Genomic DNA, 23669 nt, shown 5'->3' on the forward strand with positions numbered 1-23669 from the left:
CACAACAACCACAACAACTGCCTCAACAACTACAACAACGACAACAACGCCGGCCCCAACAACTCCAACAACCACAACAACGGCGGCCTCAACAACTACAACAACCACAACAACGCCTGCCTCAACAACTACAACAACGACGCAAGCAACTACAACTGTTGTAAACGAATGGTCGGTTTGGGAAGCTTGGTCGACGTGTTCTTTGTCTTGTGGAACAGGTGTACAAACAAGGCAAGTTATTACCAAAAAATATAAACAATGTTTTAAACGACTTTTAAAAAGTTTAATTTTATGTTAGGCTTTTCATATAAATAATTGTTCTAATGTTGTATATTTTTTGTTATACTTTTTTGTTAAAAAATTAGTAGAAATTTACTAATTTTTGTCTAAACAGGTGCAATTATTCACCATTTATATAATCGTAAATATAATATTAGCTGAACAATTCGAAAAAAAAATTTCAGTAAATATTACATAACTAAATTTACTATTTACAGAAGCCGAACATGTAATGGAGGTGTTGCTAGCACTGGGGGATGTCCCGGCTCTAATACTGAAGAGATAAACTGCAATACAGAATCCTGTCCTACCGGTAAATCACAAATAAACGCTAAACTTCTATAATATTCTTATAGCATTTAAAGCAATAAAACAGTGTGAAAATTCTCTTTTTTATTTACACATTGGTTATTCTAATATCAATTAACAAAGTGTTGTTTTATTTTTGCATTATAAAAAATAAGTATAAGTTCAAAAATCTTAAAATTGACAATTATAGTTATAGAAGTGAGTTTCGCTGAACAAATTTGGAAAGCTGACTGGACGTGTGCAGATCTTATTCCAGGGGATTACGACGCGGACGGCAAAACAGATTTGGCTTGTTACACAGAACAAGACGATAGTGTGTAAGTATACAAGCAGGTTATTGACTTAATACTACCTTATAATTTATAGTTATATAAAACTTGCCATAAATGCGTTTATTCTTTATTTATATATTAAAAATATTTTTTTATTGTTATTAAAAATGTTTTTTTTATTTCTTAGCAAAATTTATCTTGGCACAGCTGACAACCAGTATTCCAATTTGGACTGGTCAGGCCCCACAGGTCTTTGTACATTATTCAGCAATCCAAATGTTATATCTGGAGATTTTGATGGAGATGGTGCAGATGATTTGTTATGTAGAGATATAAAAACTGGGTGAGTTTGCAACATTTTATTTTCTGATTTTTATTTTAAATCCTATATTCACCAAAACACATCACTTTCTACAACTAAATTAAGTTACAGCAATCGTTTAAATATTGACTTTATTCATCTTTGCCTATGATGCTATTCTACATACTTAATCTTTAATTTAATTTTTTTAGCATAATAAGGATTTCATTTTCGAAACTTCCCGGTTTTAATTCAACACCCGATGGGTCTGCAGATTATTCAAACTTCTGTGCACTCAGAAACACAAAAATGTTAGCGCTGGATATGGACGGAAGCGGGATTGACGATCTTGTTTGCCGCAAAAAAGACGGCACCGTTAGAGTTTTAATTAACAATACTTTCGGTTGATTTGTATATTAATTTAACGTTTGTGTTTTTAACACTGATTATAACACTAACTATGATTCTTATGTTATTTCTTTTTTTCTTTCTAATAAAAAATTAATTAATTTACAGTAGTTTGCATAAACGCGTGTTAATAGTTTTTGTTTATTAATAAGTTATAAATAAACGTTATTATTTTTAAATTTGTTGCTTTTGTTATTTAAAGTATAAAAAGGTTCAATACCATACTTATACGACCAAGTTAAATTTTAAACAACATTAAAGAAAAATATATATTGAGTGATGATTTTGTCTAAATTATAAACAAACAAAAGATTAGTGGGGGTTTATTTATAAGTATCCTGCCTCTACATTTCTTGTTCTTATAATCCTAACCATTTTATTGCCACTAAATCAAAAAAAAATCACATTGGTCTAACTATCATTTTATCCCGAACATAAATTTAAAATTCTAGCTAATACCAAAATATTATAAAATGTTGAAACAGCTTGATAGTGTGTTGCACAACTCTGACATTAAATAACTTAAATTGTCATACTAGATAAGATTGATTAAAAAAGAAGCCCCTGACCGTTATATATACACCACAAGATAATGTCGCCACCAAATGACGTATAATACAATGACTCGTAGGTTTAAGTGACGTTTTATATTTATATATAAACCCTGTGATGCAATTATCGCGAAGAAAATAAAATTTAATTTTAGAAAGCACAAATTAATGAATAAATCCAATTAAGGGTATGTTTAATTTAATTTTTTGGTGTAAAAAAATATTTAATCTGTAATTTGTTGTAATTTTTTTTTCTCTTGATTAAACTAAAAATCCTTGATTAATCTAGGTACGTATTTTACATTGCCTTCCGAAATAGCTGATGTTTGAACTTTATTAATAAAAAGTATGTAATAAATTCCATATAATTTAACAAAAATTGCCGAAAAGAAATATATCATAAAAAAAGAAAATTAAAAAAGAGTCAATACACAATATATATTTTTATTAAATATTTTGCAGTGACAAAGCAAATACCATGCTTGAACATTCACGCATTTTGTAATTATCTTACAGATAGCAAGACACTTAAACATGTCTTTTATGATTGATTTCAGACGAATATACTTCAAAATCTTTCTACAGCCCTAATCCAATGTTTAACACATTAGTACTTAGATAACTATTGTATAAGTAAGACCAACTTTAGTTAAATAAAAAACTTTAGAAAAAATTGTTTATTTAGACATTGAACTAAATAAAGATATAATTAAAAAAAAACTAATATTTTAAAAATTTTGAAAGCAAAAATGACTTTTGGAAACATCTTGAAATCTGCGCTTATAGCACAAGTTGTGCTATTATTTTTTATTAACAATGTTGTTGAATCTTATGACATCCACAAAAGACCAATTGAAAAAGATAAACCTGATCCCATTGCCAAAATATCAGACAATACTTTTAATCACTTTGATTCACAAAAACAATATTCAAGAAAAAAGTTTCCGAAATTACTTGATATCGATCAAGAACATCAACCTGGAGAAATATCAAGACAGAAACGAACTCCAGAAGATGAATTTATGGAAGAGGGCGGTGTAGATCCGATGATGAATAATCCAGGTGATATAAGAAATAACTTCCCATTTCCAGGTCACTCGTTTAACAATATCCTTCCACCTGGACATAAGCACAACCACCACAAAGCTAATCACATATCACATCATGGAATCCAGCCTGAATTTGATATATCGCACAACATTGGCGCTCCTGGACATCCAGACTTAGCTTCACCTAATTCGTTTGATACTGACCAAGAATCTAATATAGAAGAAGATTTTGATTCTCTGAGTGCGAAGGATGCGTCCCCGAAAGACCCACATCACTCTCCTCCACAGTTTATGTTAGACTTATTTGCTCGATTTGAGAATGATCCTTTCACACAACCTGCTTCCAATATAGTGAGAAGTTTTTTTAATCAAGGTAAAAAATACAATTTAAACTTAAAAAAACAAGATAGTAAACGTCTTAAAAAACTTTTTTTTAATTTGTAATGTATGTGCAAAAATAAGTATTTAAAAAAGTAGTCAAATGTAAGAATAAGTATTTATGAATAAATTTGTTTTTGAATGCGATGTTGTGACGGAGTTTTTAAAAGCAAAATTTTGGTAACCAAATTTTGACAGGGAGCATAAGTATGTAATGACTCATTATAGTATAACTAATTAGTATAAACAAGCTTGCAAGTTTGTAATCAGCTAACGATAAAAGTTGTTTTAAAGTAATTTGTGTAAGTGGCAAACGCGTCCAACTTGTTTCGAGTGGGTGATTTATGATGCGATTTAACTGATAGTAAACAGGAAAGAGCATCTTAAGCAATACTTGTAACTTATCTTGCAAATCTGTTGATTTTTCATGTGTTGCATAACAGAAAACAATTAGTTTCTATTTATATTTTGTGGTTGTAATCTGTTTTAAGGCTTAATGGGTAAGCTGACACAATAAGCTAAGCAAAGAGTCATCCCAAACTGATTTCAAGTGACATTTACTTTTATGTTGCTTTTGGCAGTTTTAAATAAATTTCACCACAAACCAACATATTTTACCCCAGACTAGTCTGCTTGTATTGCTACTGGCATTTTTGAATAAATGTTACTCCAAACAAGTTTCATGTTATTTTTTTGGCAGTATTAAATGAACAAAATTGCCAAAGATAGTCTAACATATAGTTTTTGAGCTTGATAGGAGTGCTATATATTAAATTGGAGTTTAAAAAAATGTTAAACATTTTCTTGATCCGCACTAAATTAAATTTTTTGTTGATAGTTACACAGAAAAACACGCAATCGGGAGAACCAACAAGATGCAATAGTGGGACTTGTACACGAAGGCACAAACTCTGGTTCGATATTTCGTCAATACCAGACGACGAACACGTGACTATGGCTGAGTTGCGACTGTACAAGATCGTGGAACATGACAGGTTTACAAAAATATTTTTGTAATTTGAACTTTATGAGTTCATAAACATTATTTTATAAACTGAAAACAAATAATAAAAAGGTAAACACGATTTCAAAAAAAAAACAATCAAAAATAAATTAAAAGTTTTATTTAAAGGTATTCTAAAAAATAGCTTAAATGCCAGAATTATTAAATTGTAATAATTTGTCACTGAACAGGCGAAGATTTATTGGTATTCATAGAAAAGTTGATGTTTTTGAAATAAAGAAATCACTGACAGACGAAGACCTGCTAAACGACCAAGAAGAAAAAGTGTAAGACAATTTGAGGAAAAATTTGCACAGTTTTGTCCTACCATAAATCATTTTTTTAATTAATCATCTTTTTTGTTTACAGGCTTTTAGACTCGAAGCGTATTATAGGACGCACAAGTGGTTGGGAAACTTTTTATATCACAAGTGCTGTTCGACGTTGGGTAAGGGACAAGTGGCAACGAATTCATAAACTTGAAATCTTTATTGAAACGATTGTACTTGACGATTCTAGTGCAGATGTAAGTAAAGGCGTGAAAGTAAACATTAATTTACTATAACAATAACTTTGTGTTTTTTTTAAGAGTTAGTTAAAAATATAATTTATAAATTGCAACTTTGAAATTTTATTTAATGTTTTTTGTTATTGTAGATTGAATTTGAAGAGCACCCGATGTCGACAAACGAACCGTTGCTGATCGTTTTCTCGGATGCTTCAGATATGCAATTAACACAAAGACCAACTTTAAATCAAATGGCTCCTTACAAATCAAAACTAACCCGAATTAAGCACGATCGGGTTAAACGAAGTTCAAAATTGGGTAGAATGACTGGATATTGGAGCGAACTGTATGATTCTCAATTTAACAACAACAATAAGGCCGACATCAACGGGCAAAAAATAAAAGCCAAAAATCGTGTTCGTCGATCTTACCATAACAGTCCTTGTCATCGCGAAGATATGTACGTCGATTTTGCAGCTATTGGGTATGACCAGTTACAGGTAGTAACACCAGAAGGCTACCCTGCTGGAAAATGTGTAGGCACCTGTACGTTTCCTTTCGTTGGGAACAACGTCTCGCCGTATGGGACGATCAAATACTTTATGCATGCCACTCATCCGACTTCCACTCCCAAACCGTGCTGCGTGCCTACTAGTCTTGGGCCAATATCACTGCTCTACTATGAAGGAAATGCACTGGTTTATCAGTATAGGTATAAAGATATGCGGGTGTTAGAATGTGGGTGTAGATAAGTTTGTTTCTATTTATAAATCGCACTTAGACATGTCCCTGTTTGCGCTCGACGTGTAAAGAGAAAATAAGGGGTCTGAATGACTTGTAGTTCTTTAACAACTTACGAAGACTGATTCTATTTATAACAGGAAAATGCTCAACGCCAGATATTATATAATCTAAAGATTAAATCACGCATTAAAAATAAATTTAACACGTCAAGGTAAAAAATAATTTTTTTTTTCAAAATATAAATTTAAGCTTTTTATGTTGTTTTTCTATTGTATTTTGCCGTTATTTATTTGTACAATTACATACTGCTTTACTGTATATTTTTGGCAATTGTAAAGTATTTTTTAAATAGTATTTTCGTGAGTAATTTTTTTTACAACAAAATTTTGCGAATACCGATTTGTTTTGTATAAAATACAACGTAATGCCATTATTTTATTTAAATACGGAGCGTATAAACTTTTAAATAAACAAGACTCAAACGCTAACATAATTCTTGTAAGCTTTCCCGTTGCATTTCTTTAGCAAAGAACCAAGTTGACTGCCGGAACCTACCTCGTATATGTAAGGGTATTGGTCCTGTTTGCTTGCTGTTAACATTGCATGCATAGTCTGCTCCCAAAGCACAGGGAGGCATACCTGTTTGACTAACTTAGCCTTAATTTCCTCTGCGTTAGTATAAGGTTGCCCGCTAACGTTACTGTATACGTCGATAAGTGGATTTTTGATTTCAACACGTTTTACAGCGGTTGCTAAATCCTTAGCAGCAGGTTTCATAAGCTTAGTGTGAAACGCACCCGACACGGGAATAGGAACAATTTTTCTTATTTTGTAAGTATTCTGGTGTTCCTTAATAAAATCAATCGCAGGCGTATGACCAGCTATTGTAACCACGTTGGGACATAAATTCCCAGCGATGTAACATACTGGGGTTTCAATGGGAATCGATTGTTGTATATATTTCCTAGCCTCTTCGCAAGCCAGTTTAAATTTAGTATGCCTACTTGACATGCCAACAGCAGTAATCATGGTGCTGTCAACTTCTTGCAAAGCCTGCTGCATTGCCCTTGACCGCACTCCTATTAGTTTAACTGCATCTTCAAACGAAATGGCCCCTGCAAAAACTAGTGCAGCGAATTCACCGATACTGTAACCCGCTGCTGCTACACAACTCTCCAAGATGGCTGGTTCTGTTGCCTTAAACAAAAAAACTAATGATTTAATTTAAAGTAACTTCAAAATTACAATAATAAAAAATATATTTAAATGCTAAAAAAGTTGTTGTTTGTGACAGGATCTTACACCTAAAAAATTCAAAACAATAAATAAGTTAAAAGTCCAAACAAATTTTTTGATTACATTATTTTTAATTTACATAATACAATAGAACTAACCTGTAACTTTTGTACAGCGGCAAGTGATGTTAAAAAAATAGCTGCTTGGCAGTTTACTGTTTTGTTAAGTTCATCTTGAGGCCCATTTTCACATATTCTCAGCACATCAAAATGTAAAATCTCGGAGGCAATTTGAAACATTTCTTTTACGTTCGGATACTCTAAAAACCTGGATACCATTCCAACTCTTTGACTTCCCTGACCACTAAATAATAAAATACTTTGATCTCTTGCATCTACTTTGATTGGTTTTGGCTGATCCTCTGTGGACAAAGCATCTTGAATTAGAGTTGGTATGTCATCAGTCGAAGTGGAGGAAAATCGAACAAGTTTTCTGCAGTAAACACAATTAAAGTTTCTTAAGCTTTGCATTAACTTAGACATATTGCCAAACTAATATGATTGGTAACCTAAACACAAAATAGTTATGTTAAAAAAATACATACATTTAAGCAATGTGTTTCTTTAAAAAAATCGTTTAAATATACATAACACTCAACACTTTAATTATTCCAAATGAAAAATTTTATAAATTCCAAAACTGAATTAAAAGTGTTCATAGTCAAGTTTGTTTTTGTAAAATATTTGGTGTAAATAATAAATAAATGAGAAATTAATTTGTAATTTCAACATTGGAATCGTTTGATTCCAGTTCAACTACAACAGGAGCCCAGTCTTCTGGTTCTTTGTTAAATTTCCATTTAAATTTTTTAGTGAGATATTTTTCAAACTGCTTTGCTCTTTTAGTGAGTTTTTCGTCTTTACAGTTTTGGTGAATATTTGCAAAAAACACAGTTAAAGTTGTGACTAAAAAGTTATTTGAAGAAACAATATCAACAAAAAAATCTGAAGGAATTTCAGTGATTTGATGATACAAAATACCAATAAGATTAGTGGATAAAGTTGAATCTTTTGATATTGTATTCTCGCATGAAGTAAGAACATGCAATAACTTCCGCCAATGCTCAAAAGCATCGAAGACTTGTCCCAAAATAAAACAAATAAATGCAAACTGCAGTTCACCCAATATGTCATTGGTTTCATCATATCTTTTTAATAAAACCGATAAAACAAATGAGGAATCCATTGAATGCATAGACACTTGTGAAGGACTTGCCCCTTCTGGAAACCACTTCTCGGGTATTTCAGAAAAGCGAATCACACTTTCTGGGTTGCTTTGCATCTTTGGGAGCCCATCTTCATCTGTTGAGTTGTCCTTATGTGGTAATAAATCAAGCACTGAGTTGATAACACCATTTTGGGGTGATAACTTTACAAAAACTGCAGGTGAAATAAAATCAGACATTGCAATCCATTTTTTGAGTGTTTCATATGGATACGCAGCCAGATTTTTGTCAAGATCTTTAAGATGAGGTCCTAGATCACTTCCTCCAAGATCGTCAACAAGATCCTCACTCGAACTCCAGCGTTTAACTAAAATTTCATGTCTTTTAAAGTCATGAAAAAATCCAGTCCTTGGTGCGGGTTGTCCGTCAAATTTGGAGACGGCGCTGTAAAATACAAAGTGAACGCCGGGTGGAATCATTTTCACACCTTTAAACTTTGGTCCGGTTGCCCAAGAATTCCAGTCAATTCCAAATTCCGTTCCTTCTGGAACATCATGAATAATCAAAAACGCACCTTCTTTAAATAAAGTTTGTGCAGTACTCTGGTTCATATTCATTAAATTGTTAATTCCTACTAAAGCTAAAAAACAATACTTTGATTACAACATTTTTATTTCAATTTTAAAAAGTAATTTTGAACTAAAATACAGCTTTAAAATTTTATAAAAACTTAAAAATAATTTTACACTCTTTTTAAAGAAATATAAGCCTGTTGAACTACTTCTACGTCAACTATGCCTGCCTGACAACCTAAAAAATTAAATTGTGAGCTGACTTTATTAGCACAGCTTGGTTATATTTTATAAACATGTGGTAGTCTTTTTAATTTTACCCACGTTTTACTTACGTTCATGTTTACATTTTTTTTACAGAAAAAATTGTCCAGTGTTTCCAAAATATTCCCATTTAATCTCGATAGTCAACAAAATGGAAACATTATCAATATTTAAGAAATTTATTTAACATTTACACAAATTATTTGCTACCAAAATGCACAACAATAGAAACTTATTAAAAATATAAATATTCACAAGGCAAATTAAAGAAGATGCAGTTATGACTTAACAACAAAAAAAGCAAAATCGCGCTTGATGAAACAACTAGCAGTATTTATTGATTAGTTTTTGTATAACATAACTCAGTCAAAAAACATTAAAGATATAATGCAAAATAATCAAAAAGAAATATTATAAAAAGTATTTAAATTAGGGGGAGGTAATTATGTCTAAATTGGCAATATTTGGGAAATAATTTTAGTAATCAAAAACGAGTTTAGTTTCAGTGAATATAGAAACAAAGTAATAATTAAAACAATACTAAATGCATGAAAATGACAACATATTAAAACAGTTTAAATTAAAACATTTATATTAGTAAAACAGTCATTTAAGTATGATCACCAGTCAATGTGATACTGTAGAAGTCTTTTCTTGGTTGATATTGATGAACTGTTATCGCGTTTGGATCGTTCCCACCATCTTCGTCGAATTCCATTTGCTAGTTGGTTAAAAATGATTTAATTTTACTGAAAAGCAGGCATACAAAAGTATTAGGGTACTTTTTTTAGATACTTTTAAATTACCGAAAACTACTTTACCTAATTTACGAATTCTACTAAAAAGCAAATGTCAATGTCGGTAAAATAGCGTTTTCGAGCAAATAATTTTCGGTAAAAGTTAAACAATGGCTATTGTAACTAGGCTACGCATTGTAAACATAAAATGATTAAAAGAAATTTAAAACCAAAACCTACATTGATATTATCTTCCATTTCATTCATAGAAATCTCGTCATCATGCTGTTGAGAGTTTGGTGGTTTACCAAACGAATATTTGGTTTCTGTCCCGCCGTAATCTGAGCCCAAATGCACTAAAATTTAATTGAGGTTTCTGATGATAATTTTCAATTAAAAACACACGGTTTAAATTTTGATTGCACACCAAAGAGCAGAAAATTATTTAAATATTCTGAACTTACAGTTCGTTTTTTTTCAGGTGATAAATTAGGTAAAACACAAAAAAAATATTTACTTGATTGTTGGTCGATGCTTTCTGCATCACTTAACATGGGCGACCTCATTCCATTGTTCATTGACATACTCTTATGTTTGGGAGGAAGAAAAAGGCGAAGATGACGTAGATTTCTTTGAAATTCTTTTTGTGTTTGAACCAACGGCATAAAAATCTGTTTAAATATTAAAAATGTTATCAACATATTGTATTTATCGATTTACTTTTTATTTTTTTATTAGACATCAATAACGTTTACGAGCCATATTATACACAGCATCATTTAGTTTAAATTTTCTGTTTATTATAAGGTTAACTCTTACGGTAGGAATGTGACCAATAAGCGAACTGAATGAAGAGAGTTCTCGTTGAATTGAAACGTCACTAATCAAGAACAACATTGGGATATTTAACTCCAAAAGTTTTCGTAAACCTGTTTATTAAAACACAATTAGTTCTGTAATTAAACTAAAAGAGAACAAAAAAGTGATAAGCACACCTTCAGCCAAGCAGTACATGCACCATTCGTTTGTCATATAAGCTGCTGTAAAAACCACGATTAGTCTTCGACTTTTGTTCATTTTATTTTCAACTTCTTTTGAGTAATCTAAAGTAATTAAAACAAAGTTAAATTTTAAAAAGTAATTATTTTGAGGTTTATAATTAAATAATAATTTTAATATATATACAGATATTTTAGGAATAGGTTGTATTTAAAATACAACATAAATTGGGTAACATAGCTTACCGAGCTGTGGTAGCAAATTTGTATCGTCAACAAATAATTTGTAACCTAGTTTCTTTTCAAGCACGTCGGTTATATTTCGCTCAACGAATCGTAAATCGCTGTCACCTTTTCCAATAGATACGTAAGCATCGAATTCCTTTCCATCTATAAATCAAATAAAATGCAATGGCATGCATTAAAATGGCATAAAAATATTTGTTTAGCAATAAATTTTGGTCGTTTGAATACCAACATATTTTGATATCTGTAGTCAAACAGAAATAAATAACAAAATCGAAAATGAATCACAAATTGGTCAACATTCCAACTTAGCGTATAGCTTTTTATTAATTTTATGTGGTTTTAATAGCATGTTGCAATATTTGTTTGATAAACACACCCTAATGCATTACGTTTATTAAATTGTAAAAATGATAGAGAAAGTAAGTTGTTTGACCTACCTTCAATTGAGTTCGAACCGCACGTATCTCTGCAGGTCAAATAAATTCGTGACTTGTATTTTTTCGTAATAAACAAAGCCAAAAGTACAATGAAAGATACAATCAGAAATATAATAAATCCCTGAACTCCAGTTGACATTCCTTCTGTGGTCGGTTGAAGTGCTTAAAATAAAAAAAATTAAAGACTATAGTACATTCTAAACAAAACGTTTATAACTTTAGATATATACTAATAATAGCAGAGTGTACTTACATGTGGCATGAATTGTGATTAATTCAATGCAGTTAAAGGTTGCACAATACAGTGTTATATAAAAGTCTTCTTCAAAAACGTTTACAACAACACTTTCGCCTTTGGCTTTCAATGTTGTGCTGTTACTTATCGGATTGCAAGTATCGTTAAACCATGCCTACAAACAACATGTAAAACTTAATAAACTGTTCTCACAACATACTTAATAAACTCATGTAGGGAAACTTAGTGCAACAACAATAATTTTATATCATCAATAATTAACTTAAATTTACATTAGCACATTTATTGCCATTGCATTTATTTTAAATAAATAAAGCTAGAATACAGCCAACATTTTTACACGTAGGCCTAAGTGTATTGTATTAAAAAAATTGGATGTTTTCAGTGAAATCAAATAAAAACTGTCATTTTACAAGTAACTTTAAATTTAAAGGTATTTACTTACAACTACTGAAAGTTGATCATCGTGTGGGCAATTGCATTCGATTTGAGTCTCAACTTTTGAATTAATGGCAAGTGAAGTGTTTTGTGTGTAAGCATTACAATCTGGAAATCCTGTTTCGCCACTTCTTGTAAAACGCTCTAAAACAGAAAGCATGTGGTAATATTAAACATAGCCCAGGCTTTAACGTGGGTTTAGTAATATTTGTAAACCTTGTTTAAAGACTAATACCTTTGTTCTTTTCAAACCTCACAACATTGGGATTTCCTTTTACATTTTCAAAATCTAATAAAATAAAATAATTCTAGCTCATTTTTGTTGCTTAAGTTTAACACCTTATTGTCTAACTTTTACATTAACTATTTTCAAAAACTTATGTTAACTTTAGTCTAAATTAAAGACTCTGTTAGCAATTTAAAACTTATTAGAAAAACAAATTAGTTTACCTTGAAAAGCATGTACTGATAATAACAGTTGTAGCAATATCACAACTTGTACAAATATCATAACTGTTTCCTGTATTCTCAACAGCGCATTTACATAAATGTACGAATTCAACTTGGGAAATTTTAGAGTGCCTTGGCACTGCTACTCACCTGACTTGCCATTAATAATTACCTAATTCTTTACTTTACTACGTAATGGGTAAATAAAACGCGACACAAAATTTCTAGGCTATCGCTATAAACAATGAAAACGTATGTTGTAATGTAAGACCATGTTAATAAAAAAACTTTTATGACCGTAAATTTTTTTTTACCTAATTCCAAAATATATAATTTATACACAAAAACCTTAGTAATTTATTTGCTGCTTTTATATCGTTGCTAAGTTAAATGTATTACAATTTTGTATTTAAATTCGACTGGGTTGACGTACGCCCTTTTTTAATATCAAAAAACTATTAACCTCAACTTTGGATTTTATGTACAGAGAATGTATGCAACAAGATTATATACTTAAATATAGTAATTTAAGACTTTTTATATTTTCAATTAAACTTTAATTTCGACGTGGTATAGGGCCTTTAAATAAATCTTAAATCAAAAATTTGTAGATCCAGATAATAAAATTGTTTATTGGAACAATTAATATCATCGACCAAATTAATCACAGCAAAACAAAACTGAAAACAAAACTGGATTTTTTTTTATAATTTTATGATATTAGACTTACGAGGATATACCAAAAATAAGAAAAAAAAACAGACACTAATAACACCATGCAAAATCAAGGAAAATAATTAAATAGAATTTTTGTGTTTTTTTGTTAATAAAGCCAATATAATACTTTACATATGTGCAGTTAGAACAATAATTTAGAATTTTTCTAGACGATACAACGTTATTTAATAAATTAAAACAAAAACTACAAACGTACAACGATTGAACAAAGCAACTAGTTAATTCATAAAGAATTTGTCTTATGAAAATATAAAGATTGGAAGCGTTAAAATACTAAAGCGCAGAAAAAAATGCATTGAATGGCTTTAAGAAAACTGTTAGTTGGGGCAAGTTAGTTTTAATGTTATAGTTCCGTTTTGCACGTGAAGAAAAAAGTTATTAAAAATTTTCTGATAAAAATATATCAAAGCTTTGTTAAAAGAATATCTAATATTATTATACCCGCTTACAAAACTTTAAGCACACACACACGTTTAAACATAAAACTTTAACACGCTGATAAAATATAGAGTTTATTTTTTAACTTTTTCACATAGATCACGAATATCTAACAACGCCTTCTCAATATTCTTCGTAAAACGCTCTGAATCCTAAAAAAAATTATTTGTAAAAAATAGAAATTTTAAAATCGCGAAAAAATTTCACAGTTTTTGGTCAACTTACTGTTTCAAGTGAGGAATATTTGCTCGAAACGTGAAACATGATTAGATTCTCATGACAAATAATGTAACTGACTCCATAACCATCATCAGCAACCTATATATATGGTAAAACAGGATTCAACAAAATGTGACAAATTAAATAAAATTATTAAAAAAAGATTGCTTAAAGATGTTGCCAATATAATATATAAATCAATAAATTACAATTATTAATTGTTTTTTCAGTTTTTAAATAAATATTTATAATAAATTATTAAATTAAATTTTGCAAAATAATAAAAACACCAAACACAATGTAACACACACTTTCACACACTATCACACAGTTTGATATTATTGGCATGCAAATTGGACACACCAAATTTGTAAAATAACTAAGGCAATTTAGCAAAGCAAAAGTAACATAAACCCACCTTAACAAAATTACAAAATCATGATTTTTTGAACTATTCGCACTAAAATTAAATGCAGCCACCAAAAAAATTAATTATTAATTGGTTGAAAATTTAAAATTAATAATTGTAAATTAGATTTGACATTATGTCAGCCACTAAAATCAGCCATGCAATTTAGAGCAGTAGTTGAAGAAATGTGATGTGTGTAACCTTTAAAATGTGTACTAAAAATCCAAAATGTAGAAAAAAATATTGAGTGTAAATATAAACTGAAATGTGGGCCCTTAAACAAACTTAAATTCATGTTAATAAATTTCACATACCCATTTATTTACTTTCATATATCATGCACTTTATACTACTATCATATTCAAACCAAAGCATTTTTTCAGTCAAAGGTTTCCATGCTATATCATTAAAAACCACAACCCATACTTATACCAAGAATTAATCTACAATGACAAAACTTTGAAAAATCTAAAATTAAACAAGCAATACTCCAATACTGAAATCAGACAAATTATTTAAAATTTGTTATTAGTACTAAATCATTGGAAGATAGAAAATACTTGTATTTCTGAATAAATAACTAAAAGTAGTGCTAAACTAAAATTGTATTTCTGTTTTAATAGTTGTTAGTAAAAAGCTAAGCAAAGATTTAACCATGCTGTTACATTTTTAAAAACTGATCTTTTAAAAAAAATTAAGTTTTAGTACTTTTTAAACTAGATACAAAATGCATGTTCTATAAGTTGTGAAACTTCGTTAAATTTTTGAGCTTGCATGCGCAAAACTGTATAATGCTCTGCAATCTATTTGATATAAACATTTTGAGAAAGCAAATGAAATACTTCATGCAAAACTCTGAAAAGTTTAATCATTTACAGTGCTGTTTATAAAAACTAGTCAAACTGTATGTAAGTTATACTAAGGTAAGATCTAAAAAATGAAATCTAATTGCTATTTAACACAACTGCAAGCCTAGAAGGTTGATAAGTTCAGAACAAAGCACATGCAATGCCAATAATATCATAACATTAACTTTTCCATGCCAGCATAGAAAACCAAACACGCATAACCCCATTTAAACAAAAAAGACCAAGTATTCCAACACACAACACTTTGTTTAAGTCGTGGAACCTAGAAACATACCGGGCCGAAACCACCGCCTCCGGACACGAATGACGGATGTTTTTTCAAATCAATTCGCATTATTTGTTGATGTGGTGTTTGTGAAGTGGACAATCGCCAAGGTTCAGTTAAGACCTAACGGCCACACAAAGAGATAAAAAAGTGAGAAAGCAAAAGATAAATTAATTGCATGCACAGCTACAGCACCCGTTAAAAAAAAGCGCGATTTTTCTACGATGCGGGGGTCGGGAGCTACTCACCGGGCCAAACCCTCCCCCGGAAGATTCTAGAGTGCAACTCGGGTTAAATATTGTTTTTTTAACCCGCTCCATCACTTTACCTTGCTCCATAGAGGTCTGAGAAGTGGACAAACTCCACTCTTCCCCAAGGACCTAATTTACCCAAATATCTTAGACTTTGTTTCTATGTTTTAAAGTCACTTACTTAATCTTAGTCAATAACAGAATAAAGCCAGAAAATAATGAACCCACATTTTCCCTTATTTTAACTTAGTTAATTATGTTTAAATACTTCCAAAAAATTAAATAATTTTTTTTACATTAAATTAAATCCTGCATTTAAATTAATTAATCTTAAGTCATATTAACTTTAATGTTATTGCTATAACCAATTTTTATATTAATTTAGTCTTCTTTCTTATACTAAAATATTAATTATTTAATAAGATTAAAGAGCTACACCAATTTAAGAAGCGGTACTATACACAATTTAGTTTAATCTTAAATTTAAATTACCTTCTGCAAGAAAGGTGAGTCTAGTTTGAGGTATTTAGAGACAACGTAAAGACAAAACAAGTGTCGATCGATACCTTGTCCTGCCATTGCCTCCTTGTAAGCTACAACATGTCTCTCTGCAGCTTTTTTAAACAAGTCATGCTTCTCTTTAGCCTAAAAATTTAATTAATTTTATTGATTCACGTTCTGTAAATACAAGAAATAGATATAATACTTAAAGTTATTACTTATGTCAAATGGTGATTAATATTTCAACTAATAATTGTCACGTCAACATTATGTTCAGTGTTTAAATACATAGAATAAAGGACATAAGTTTATGGTATGACCCGCATAGAAAGTGTTTTTATTATTTTTATTGTGCACATAAAAACAAAACATTATATACACATAAATAATAAAATAAAATTTAAATAATTAAATTGAGATACTTCAATTAAAAACGAGGTAAGTAACATTAAACAACTTACAGAAAAATCTGGGTTATCCATAGAGCGAGCAAAAGCTGTCATCTCGGATGAACATGACCTCACAGTTTCTGTTCTTCCTTCTCGGTATAATCTTGTCATGGAAGCCTCATAGGTCAGTGCAAATTTGCCTTTGTCCTGTATATAAAATAAACATTAGTACTACAAATCATCAACAAAATTGGTTGTTTAATATAGAATGTAAGTGAGGTATTTTATAAATAAATATGATATTTTTAAGGATCTACCTAATAAAAATATCAAATAATACTAAATGGTAAAATGCAGTCTTAATTATGCTAAGATAAGCAACAGATGTTGCTAGAAAAAGGAAACATATTAGCATCATATTAAACAAAAAAGGAAAAATTAAAAAATGATATTTGATAATTTGCAAGAGACAAAAACAAATTTAGAATTAGCAATACATTTAGGCAACCTACTGTATTTAACTAAAAGAACATTATTGCATTCGACAGACAGTTTAATTTGCAATAAATAAATGTCAAATTTAGTTATCTTTATATTTTTTAACGAATAGAAAATTCTAAAATTGAAATCCAACCAATTATACATCACACCGTGTGTAGATAATCAACTTTTAGTTACTTGTACAATTAAATAAACACAAAGTACTTACCCTTAAATGTGCCACTTGTAAAGCTGCTTGAATGAAGGCGTCTGGAGAAACCTTAAAAGTTTTCACTAAACCTTTTCCAAAGTGTTTGAAGGGCATAACATGAAGGTGGACGTCATCAGCTAAGTTCTTTGCAACCTTGAGACTGGCTTCAACCATTTCCTTGCACTAATTAGAAGAAAAAACATTTAAAAATTAATATAATAAATTTTGTGCCAATTTTATAATTCCTTAGTACCAAAATCTGGTATAAGTAAATATAACTGGGCCTTAATATCATAAGGTAAAGAACAATTATTTCAGTTCTTACTCATAATTTAGCAATGCACTGCTTAACAAAATCTTGGCATTAAGGCAATATATATTAAACAAACCTAAAAATATCTAAGTCAAAAAATTAAATATAATTTATTTTAAACTCGAGAGTTAATTTTTTTTTTTTACATATTAAATTATTACACAAAGAAACTTGTACAAAAAAATTAAAAACGGTCAAATATAGTTACATGTTTAGGCATGTCCCAAGCCAGTCTTTGTGGAGCAAGTGGTCTTGTCATTGGCTCCCCGATCACTTTCCCATTCTCCCGGTATCCCATAAGTTTCTGTTCCCCGTTTTTCTCGTAACCCATGATTTCGTACCCCAACACAGCTTCAGCAAGGTACCCAATAATTGGGGCATCAGCCCAGGAGTGTTCAGCATTCATCCCAAATCTTCCGTTCTTGTAAACGATGACGTTGAACGACTTGTCAAACCATCTGTTAACGAATAAAAATTAAAATCAATTAGTAAAAGAAAATATATAATTTAAGATATAAAAAATGGTGATACATTTACTGTTTTATTTGAAGAAAAAATATTTAAAAATTTAAACAATAAAATAATTAAAATTCTTTTTTGTAATATATGACATTATATTTGTGTAGTTATGTAAAAGTTTTCAAAACACATATTGTTTCACAGTAATGTGTTAGATTCTTTTGTTAGTTTAATTATTTTATTATCATAACAACAGTTTGTCATTGCTATTTCAGACTTTTTTATTTTTAAAGATTATTTTAAGGTTTTTCTTTACAAGCAAACAAGCCTGTCGTTTTGTTAAATTCGTGTTTTTATATAGTAACAAATATAACTAGTTTTAAATAGAAGTTACTGGTAATCACATTGATTAACTAATTAATCATTCTTATTTCCGTTAAAAATCATAAATGTAATCAACATATTAGTAATTGACTTTAAATCAGGCCTATGACATACCAACATACTATTTGCATATTTAAAAAAAATTTTAGATGCTAAATTTGACCAACTATTTTTTAAATTGGGAATAAAAAATAATTAAAAGTCTAAAGGTCTAAATTGCTAAAAATAAAAAAAATTTCAAGAGTGACTTCAGTATTCATGTAATAAAAATAAATTTTGGGCCAGTTATATTAAATTTAAAAACTTTTTAAATATTTAAAATGTCTAAAGGCCAAAAGGCAATTAAAGCACTTAAACGAGTATAAGTAATAAAATATTAATTCCAAAACAATAATTTTTTTGATTTTTTTATTTTCTTTTACCTATCAAAACATTTTCCATGCAAAAGAGATCTTCCGTAAGAAGTAAGGCCGGACAAATCGCCCTCATTTACTACAAACTCTTCCTCATCTAAAACCAATACAAAAGCAGCTTTCTCTATTGCGTGCAATGATCTTCGATTAATCCCATCCGAAAAATACAAAGACCTCGCCTGAAAAAGTCAATTTATAAGTTAAACATTTTTTGAGCTTTTTGGCATTTTCTGATATTTGACCAACAAGTTGTTAATATTTTACTTTTTTTTACTTTAATTTGTTTTAAAATTTAGGAGTGAAGTACAATTGGTGTGATAAATACGCAGATTAGAATGCTTTGACATTTTTAAGTAACCTTATTTGGTAATGGTAACAAAACTATATACTATGAGAAAATATATGGTTTTATTAATGACTACTTAGAAATGGCAAAATATCTAGTACACAATAATTCAGGTGCTAATTTACAATAAAAGTTAACAAAAAGATTGTTAAACAAATTTATTAGCGTTGAATTTTTCACACCATTCTGTGCATAAACTTTGTTTAAGTTATTTCATTTTGAAAATAATTTTTTGTATTTATATTAATAAAACTTTATACAGACGAAAGAAATATTTCTAATTCACCTTTGCCCATGGTGTTCTTTCTGCAGCAGTTAAGGCAGCAAGATGTTGTTCCCCTTCATAAGGTAAACTCTCGTCATCCAAAATTGCCTCGAAAGCAAGTTCTAACTCGCTGGGCTCCAGCAAAACCCCGTTCTTGTAACAAAACAACTTAAACCATCGGCCCTTGTGGTAAACAGCAATGTGTCGACAATCAGACCAATGATGGATTGCATCTAAAAGTATTTATGAAATTATTAATAAAAAATATGACTTAAGTTTTCCATTAAGCATATAAAAAGAAAATTTTGCTTTGTATATATATTTAAAATAATGTTATAATTTTAAATAAAAATGCCTAATTAATTTTTGATAATCTAACCTACTTTTATTTATGATACTTATCGGCGAATGTGAATTAAATAAATTTTTTAATTTCAAATGTAAAATAGGAGCAAATAATGTTTACATAACGAGGGGTTACATAAGTAATCAAACACACACTGTTACATAAAAACCCACTTTACACAGAAAGAGTATTGTTAGTTTTTTTAAATTGTACTTTGCACCGAACAGACTAGATCATAGGACAAACCAACAGGTAAGCAAACACAATAAAAGAACATCAAACATAAAAGTACTAAATATTGTCATATGACACTACAGACAAATGTCAAATAATCGACAAGGGCAAACTTATTCAAATTGTTAGAAGAAAGACCTCAAGTATTGTCGCTACTCCATATATTTACTATTATTTCTTAGTAAAATAATAGACTGATGATAACATTTAAATAAAAACAATAGATGGTATGTTCATTTTTAAATTCCAAAAAGTGTAAAAACAAACCTAAATTTAACAAAACAAAAATAAAAACAAGTTTTATACACAATTATAATTTCACTACCTAAAAATTGTAAACAGCAAGTGTATAAAAATTTAATTAAAACTTTTTTAAATAATGTGAAGGCTTTAAAGGATTAACAGCTGGTAGGATAGAAAAAAGGTGAAAGGAAAACTAATTGACCTTGTCAGCTCACAGCAATGATAAATCAAGATCTAACATTACTTAATGTTGACATACATATTGAAATTAGGTTAAACATTTCAACAGTGAACTAAATTAATTTCTTATGTACATAATTACACAAAAGTAATAACACATATTATTTTTATTGCCCTTTTTGATGTCATATTAAAAAAAGTAGTTTTTATATTATTTTAAATGTATATATACAATTTTTTTTTTTACATAACAAAAGGCAACAGAAAAAATACTAAAGTATGACATTAGTAATAAAAAATAAAGTACAGTTAGGCTTTAAGTTGCCTATTAAATTAACACCTTTTTTAACATATGCCATATAGCACAAATAACCCCCCAAAATTCAATATTTAATAAATTTAAATAAATGCGCTTACCAGTATCTACACCGGGCACTCGACTAGTGTTAAATAATCTCTCAAACTGGGCACTACATAAAGGTACAACTCCATTCACCTTGAGCTAAAAAAAATCAATATTTAATTTTAAAATACTACAAGAAGTACTTTTTATAATCAATATAAAAACAATGCAAATAAATGGTCATTTGTAATAGGCCTACACTATTTAACCTTTTTTATATATAACATACTAATTTGCATAAAATTTTGAAAAAATTGAACAATGTTTAAAAATAAACAATAATCATTATGAGGCAAATATTAAACCTTTGACTTACCGGTTTTATTTCTTCCTTGTCTAGTTTGCTACGAAATGCAAACAGAGCGTGGCAGACATTGGCTGCGCGTGAAGCTTGAAAGTGGGTGGGGGTGTAGTACAACAAATCCATTCCGTAGTAGTTTGAGTTAACCATTAATGGGCCGCGACCAGACAAATACACATACTGTTCCCACCTTGAAAATGTAGTAAAAAGTCGTGTAATATATAGATGGTGGTTTGTTAAAGTAAAGGTGTGATTCACCATAAACAAATAGCAAAAAAACCAAAATATTTATTTTTTCCCTATATACGCCTATACAAATCGCTAAAATTTTAATGTGTTTACTGTTTTTATTAATTCTTGAATGCAAATTCAATATTTTTGTGTTATATTAAGTAAACAAAACTTACTTACCAATCAGAGACATAATTTGATGCCCACCAGGATTTCAAAATCAAGTACCTTTGCAATTTTGTACCGATAGTGCTAAGAAAATTTTCAGACAAATCACACATGGAGTTATACTCTTCATCATTTAGCAAGGGTCTGGCACTGCGCAAATACCTCGCAACTGTATCCTTTAAAGCTGGGACTGGTAAGCGAGGTAGTGAGGCTTGGTAGCTATATAATTTAGGATGTCGCCCACCCAAAACCTTGGCACAAACCTACATAAAAATATTGATGTATAATTTAAAATATCATCCATTAAAATTAGCTATGATATTGGGTGATCTGGATAACGTAACATTATTATTTAATTCCCAAATCCACTAACTTTATATTTTGATATACTTTTAGTACATAAATACATTTTGCCATACTTACCGCCCACAACTTTGTGGAAATTGACATTTTTCCCCTTCCTTCAAACATCCAGCCATTATAACATAGAAGAAGCTTCAATAAATATCTTATAATCAACACCACAACAATCCAAATTATCACGCAAGATAAGATCGCAGAAAAGTACCAGCTTATACTAGAATCACTAAGAAAAAAAAGGGTGTGTTATAAGCCAAAAAATAATCTGATAACTAATACCATAATATAAAATGTATAAAAAAATTATTAACTTTGACAAATTTTTTAAATATTTGGATTTTTTTGGTAACTTACACAGAAAATAGATTCCGATGAATTTTAGGATTAAGTCCGTATGTTAAATCATAACTAAACATTTGACCCAGTATCACTGTCAGAATTAAAACACCCAGACTTGAAAATGTAGCAGGATAAACACCACTTGAAAAACGGTTCTAAAATTAAAAAAAAATTCAACACAAAAAATTAGGGAACAAAAGGGTATTATTTATATGTAGGTTAAAATAAGGTTAACCATACAGGTAAAGTATAACACAGACATCAAACAATGCCAAGTCCTTATACTAAGTTAATATTTGCTAGAACATAGGGATGATAAATATAGCACGAACAACCAACAAGTATAAACCAGTCACCAAAAAGCGGACGGCTCTTTTTCGCCATGACCTTACTCCGGAATAATAAACCGCCCTGATTGCATCTTGTGAAATCTAAAAAGATTGGTAAATAGTTTTTTACACGATGTTTAACATTATTGAGTAAATAAGATATATGGAATAATTGAACATAATAAATTTTGTAGACTATAAGCAATTACGATAAGCTTTGTTTAAAGTGTTATCCACATGAGATCATAAATTTTTAAAAATTGTAATTAAAAATTAAAATTTTATGCCACAAATAAACAAAGTCAAAAGCAATACATGTGATAGGAATACATAGAAATTTTTTAAACTTTATAGTTATTTAAACGAAACATTTACCTGCACATTTAAACCATCTTGGGTAACGGAAAACGAAAATGCAACAGCCGCGTGAGCTTCTGCCATTTTGGCTTATACTAACTTTACTAAAACCGAGTTATTTAACCTTCTGTTTCACTTACTTAAAATTAACTAAAACGCGTAGATCTAAATACACAAATAACAACTCTTTGAAATCTATTTTATAAATTTTATGTCACCACACACTTTCACGCGTCGAACTATATAGACACTTCGAACAATAAACAAAGGTTATTCAGTTATTGGCCACATAGAAAATTCTGTATGACCTACGTCATACTCCAAATATTGGAGAAGTCCAAAGTTCAAAGAAGGAATTCTCTCTCTTTAGAAAAAAGAGAAATTTTTTTCTCTTTTTTCTGGTTGAATAAATGATTTGCGGTTTATCCCCACAACTTTAGATGGGTAATTAACATGAAAACTTTCTGTTGATAATTTATCTAAACTGCTTTTCGTATGATGGATAGAAAAGTTGTAAAACATGACGTAATCTATACAGCATGATGTATAAAAATACTGCTAAGC

The 23669-nt window shown here is 29.7% G+C and overlaps 5 protein-coding genes across 6 annotated transcripts; 1 reads left to right on the forward strand and 4 right to left on the reverse strand.

The window, feature by feature from the left end:
- The first annotated feature begins 2869 nt into the window (after positions 1–2869).
- LOC145764178 (bone morphogenetic protein 10-like) lies at positions 2870–5863 on the forward strand. The gene is made up of 5 exons (XM_082575779.1): positions 2870–3542; positions 4386–4542; positions 4742–4837; positions 4920–5076; positions 5208–5863. Exons 1-5 carry the CDS (start codon positions 2870–2872, stop codon positions 5808–5810), a joined length of 1686 nt encoding a protein of 561 aa, XP_082431905.1. The 3' UTR covers positions 5811–5863.
- A 303-nt stretch (positions 5864–6166) lies between these two features.
- LOC145750167 (malonyl-CoA-acyl carrier protein transacylase, mitochondrial-like) lies at positions 6167–7602 on the reverse strand. Its single transcript, XM_082566132.1, has 2 exons — positions 7197–7602; positions 6167–6999 (listed from the first exon to the last, which is right to left on the reverse strand). The coding sequence occupies exons 1-2, from the start codon at positions 7578–7580 to the stop codon at positions 6280–6282; spliced, it is 1104 nt and encodes a 367-aa protein (XP_082422258.1). The 5' UTR covers positions 7581–7602; the 3' UTR covers positions 6167–6279.
- A 126-nt stretch (positions 7603–7728) lies between these two features.
- Positions 7729–8897, reverse strand: LOC145760762 (protein AAR2 homolog). Its single transcript, XM_082574534.1, has one exon. It carries the CDS (start codon positions 8878–8880, stop codon positions 7810–7812), a length of 1071 nt encoding a protein of 356 aa, XP_082430660.1. The 5' UTR covers positions 8881–8897; the 3' UTR covers positions 7729–7809.
- Positions 8898–9709: 812 nt separating this feature from the next.
- LOC145764182 (interleukin-1 receptor type 1-like) lies at positions 9710–12731 on the reverse strand. The gene is made up of 11 exons (XM_082575782.1): positions 12665–12731; positions 12450–12503; positions 12222–12358; positions 11774–11930; positions 11521–11682; positions 11081–11224; positions 10832–10939; positions 10656–10765; positions 10354–10507; positions 10077–10192; positions 9710–9820 (listed from the first exon to the last, which is right to left on the reverse strand). Exons 1-11 carry the CDS (start codon positions 12723–12725, stop codon positions 9710–9712), a joined length of 1314 nt encoding a protein of 437 aa, XP_082431908.1. The 5' UTR covers positions 12726–12731.
- A 545-nt stretch (positions 12732–13276) lies between these two features.
- Positions 13277–23291, reverse strand: LOC145750128 (carnitine O-palmitoyltransferase 1, liver isoform-like). 2 transcript variants are annotated; one of them, XM_082566088.1, is made up of 16 exons: positions 23124–23291; positions 22776–22850; positions 22435–22574; positions 22144–22306; positions 21733–21983; positions 21337–21511; positions 21035–21119; positions 19636–19847; positions 19013–19182; positions 17956–18205; positions 17453–17617; positions 16816–16950; positions 16346–16498; positions 15612–15725; positions 14066–14158; positions 13277–13992 (listed from the first exon to the last, which is right to left on the reverse strand). In XM_082566088.1, exons 1-16 carry the CDS (start codon positions 23187–23189, stop codon positions 13915–13917), a joined length of 2325 nt encoding a protein of 774 aa, XP_082422214.1. In that variant the 5' UTR covers positions 23190–23291; the 3' UTR covers positions 13277–13914. The 2 variants fall into 2 exon arrangements, with proteins under 2 accessions (XP_082422214.1, XP_082422206.1); XM_082566080.1 differs by lacking the exon at positions 15612–15725 and adding an exon at positions 15851–15982.
- Positions 23292–23669: the final 378 nt, after the last annotated feature.

The sequence above is a fragment of the Corella eumyota genome, chromosome 1 (assembly GCF_963082875.1).
Source record: "Corella eumyota chromosome 1, kaCorEumy4.1, whole genome shotgun sequence".
NCBI classification, from domain to species: Eukaryota; Metazoa; Chordata; class Ascidiacea; order Phlebobranchia; family Corellidae; genus Corella; species Corella eumyota.

Excerpts from the sequence above, each read along its gene's own strand:
- LOC145764178 (XM_082575779.1), top strand. The coding sequence starts at position 2,870 with ATGACTTTTGGAAACATCTTGAAATCTGCGCTTATAGCACAAGTTGTG. Across the intron at positions 3,543-4,385 it reads GAGAAGTTTTTTTAATCAAG|TTACACAGAAAAACACGCAA; the intron begins GTAAAAAATACA and ends TTTTGTTGATAG. Across the intron at positions 4,838-4,919 it reads AACGACCAAGAAGAAAAAGT|GCTTTTAGACTCGAAGCGTA; the intron begins GTAAGACAATTT and ends TTTTGTTTACAG.
- LOC145750167 (XM_082566132.1), bottom strand. The coding sequence starts at position 7,580 with ATGTCTAAGTTAATGCAAAGCTTAAGAAACTTTAATTGTGTTTACTGC. Across the intron at positions 7,000-7,196 it reads CCGCTGTACAAAAGTTACAG|GCAACAGAACCAGCCATCTT; the intron begins GTTAGTTCTATT and ends TTTTTGTTTAAG.
- LOC145760762 (XM_082574534.1), bottom strand. The coding sequence starts at position 8,880 with ATGAATATGAACCAGAGTACTGCACAAACTTTATTTAAAGAAGGTGCG.
- LOC145764182 (XM_082575782.1), bottom strand. The coding sequence starts at position 12,725 with ATGATATTTGTACAAGTTGTGATATTGCTACAACTGTTATTATCAGTA. Across the intron at positions 11,931-12,221 it reads ATGATCAACTTTCAGTAGTT|GCATGGTTTAACGATACTTG; the intron begins GTAAGTAAATAC and ends TGTTGTTTGTAG. Across the intron at positions 11,225-11,520 it reads CGGTTCGAACTCAATTGAAG|ATGGAAAGGAATTCGATGCT; the intron begins GTAGGTCAAACA and ends TTTGATTTATAG.
- LOC145750128 (XM_082566080.1), bottom strand. The coding sequence starts at position 23,189 with ATGGCAGAAGCTCACGCGGCTGTTGCATTTTCGTTTTCCGTTACCCAA. Across the intron at positions 19,183-19,635 it reads AAAGAACACCATGGGCAAAG|GCGAGGTCTTTGTATTTTTC; the intron begins GTGAATTAGAAA and ends TGACTTTTTCAG. Across the intron at positions 16,951-17,452 it reads TACAAGTGGCACATTTAAGG|GACAAAGGCAAATTTGCACT; the intron begins GTAAGTACTTTG and ends TTTTATATACAG.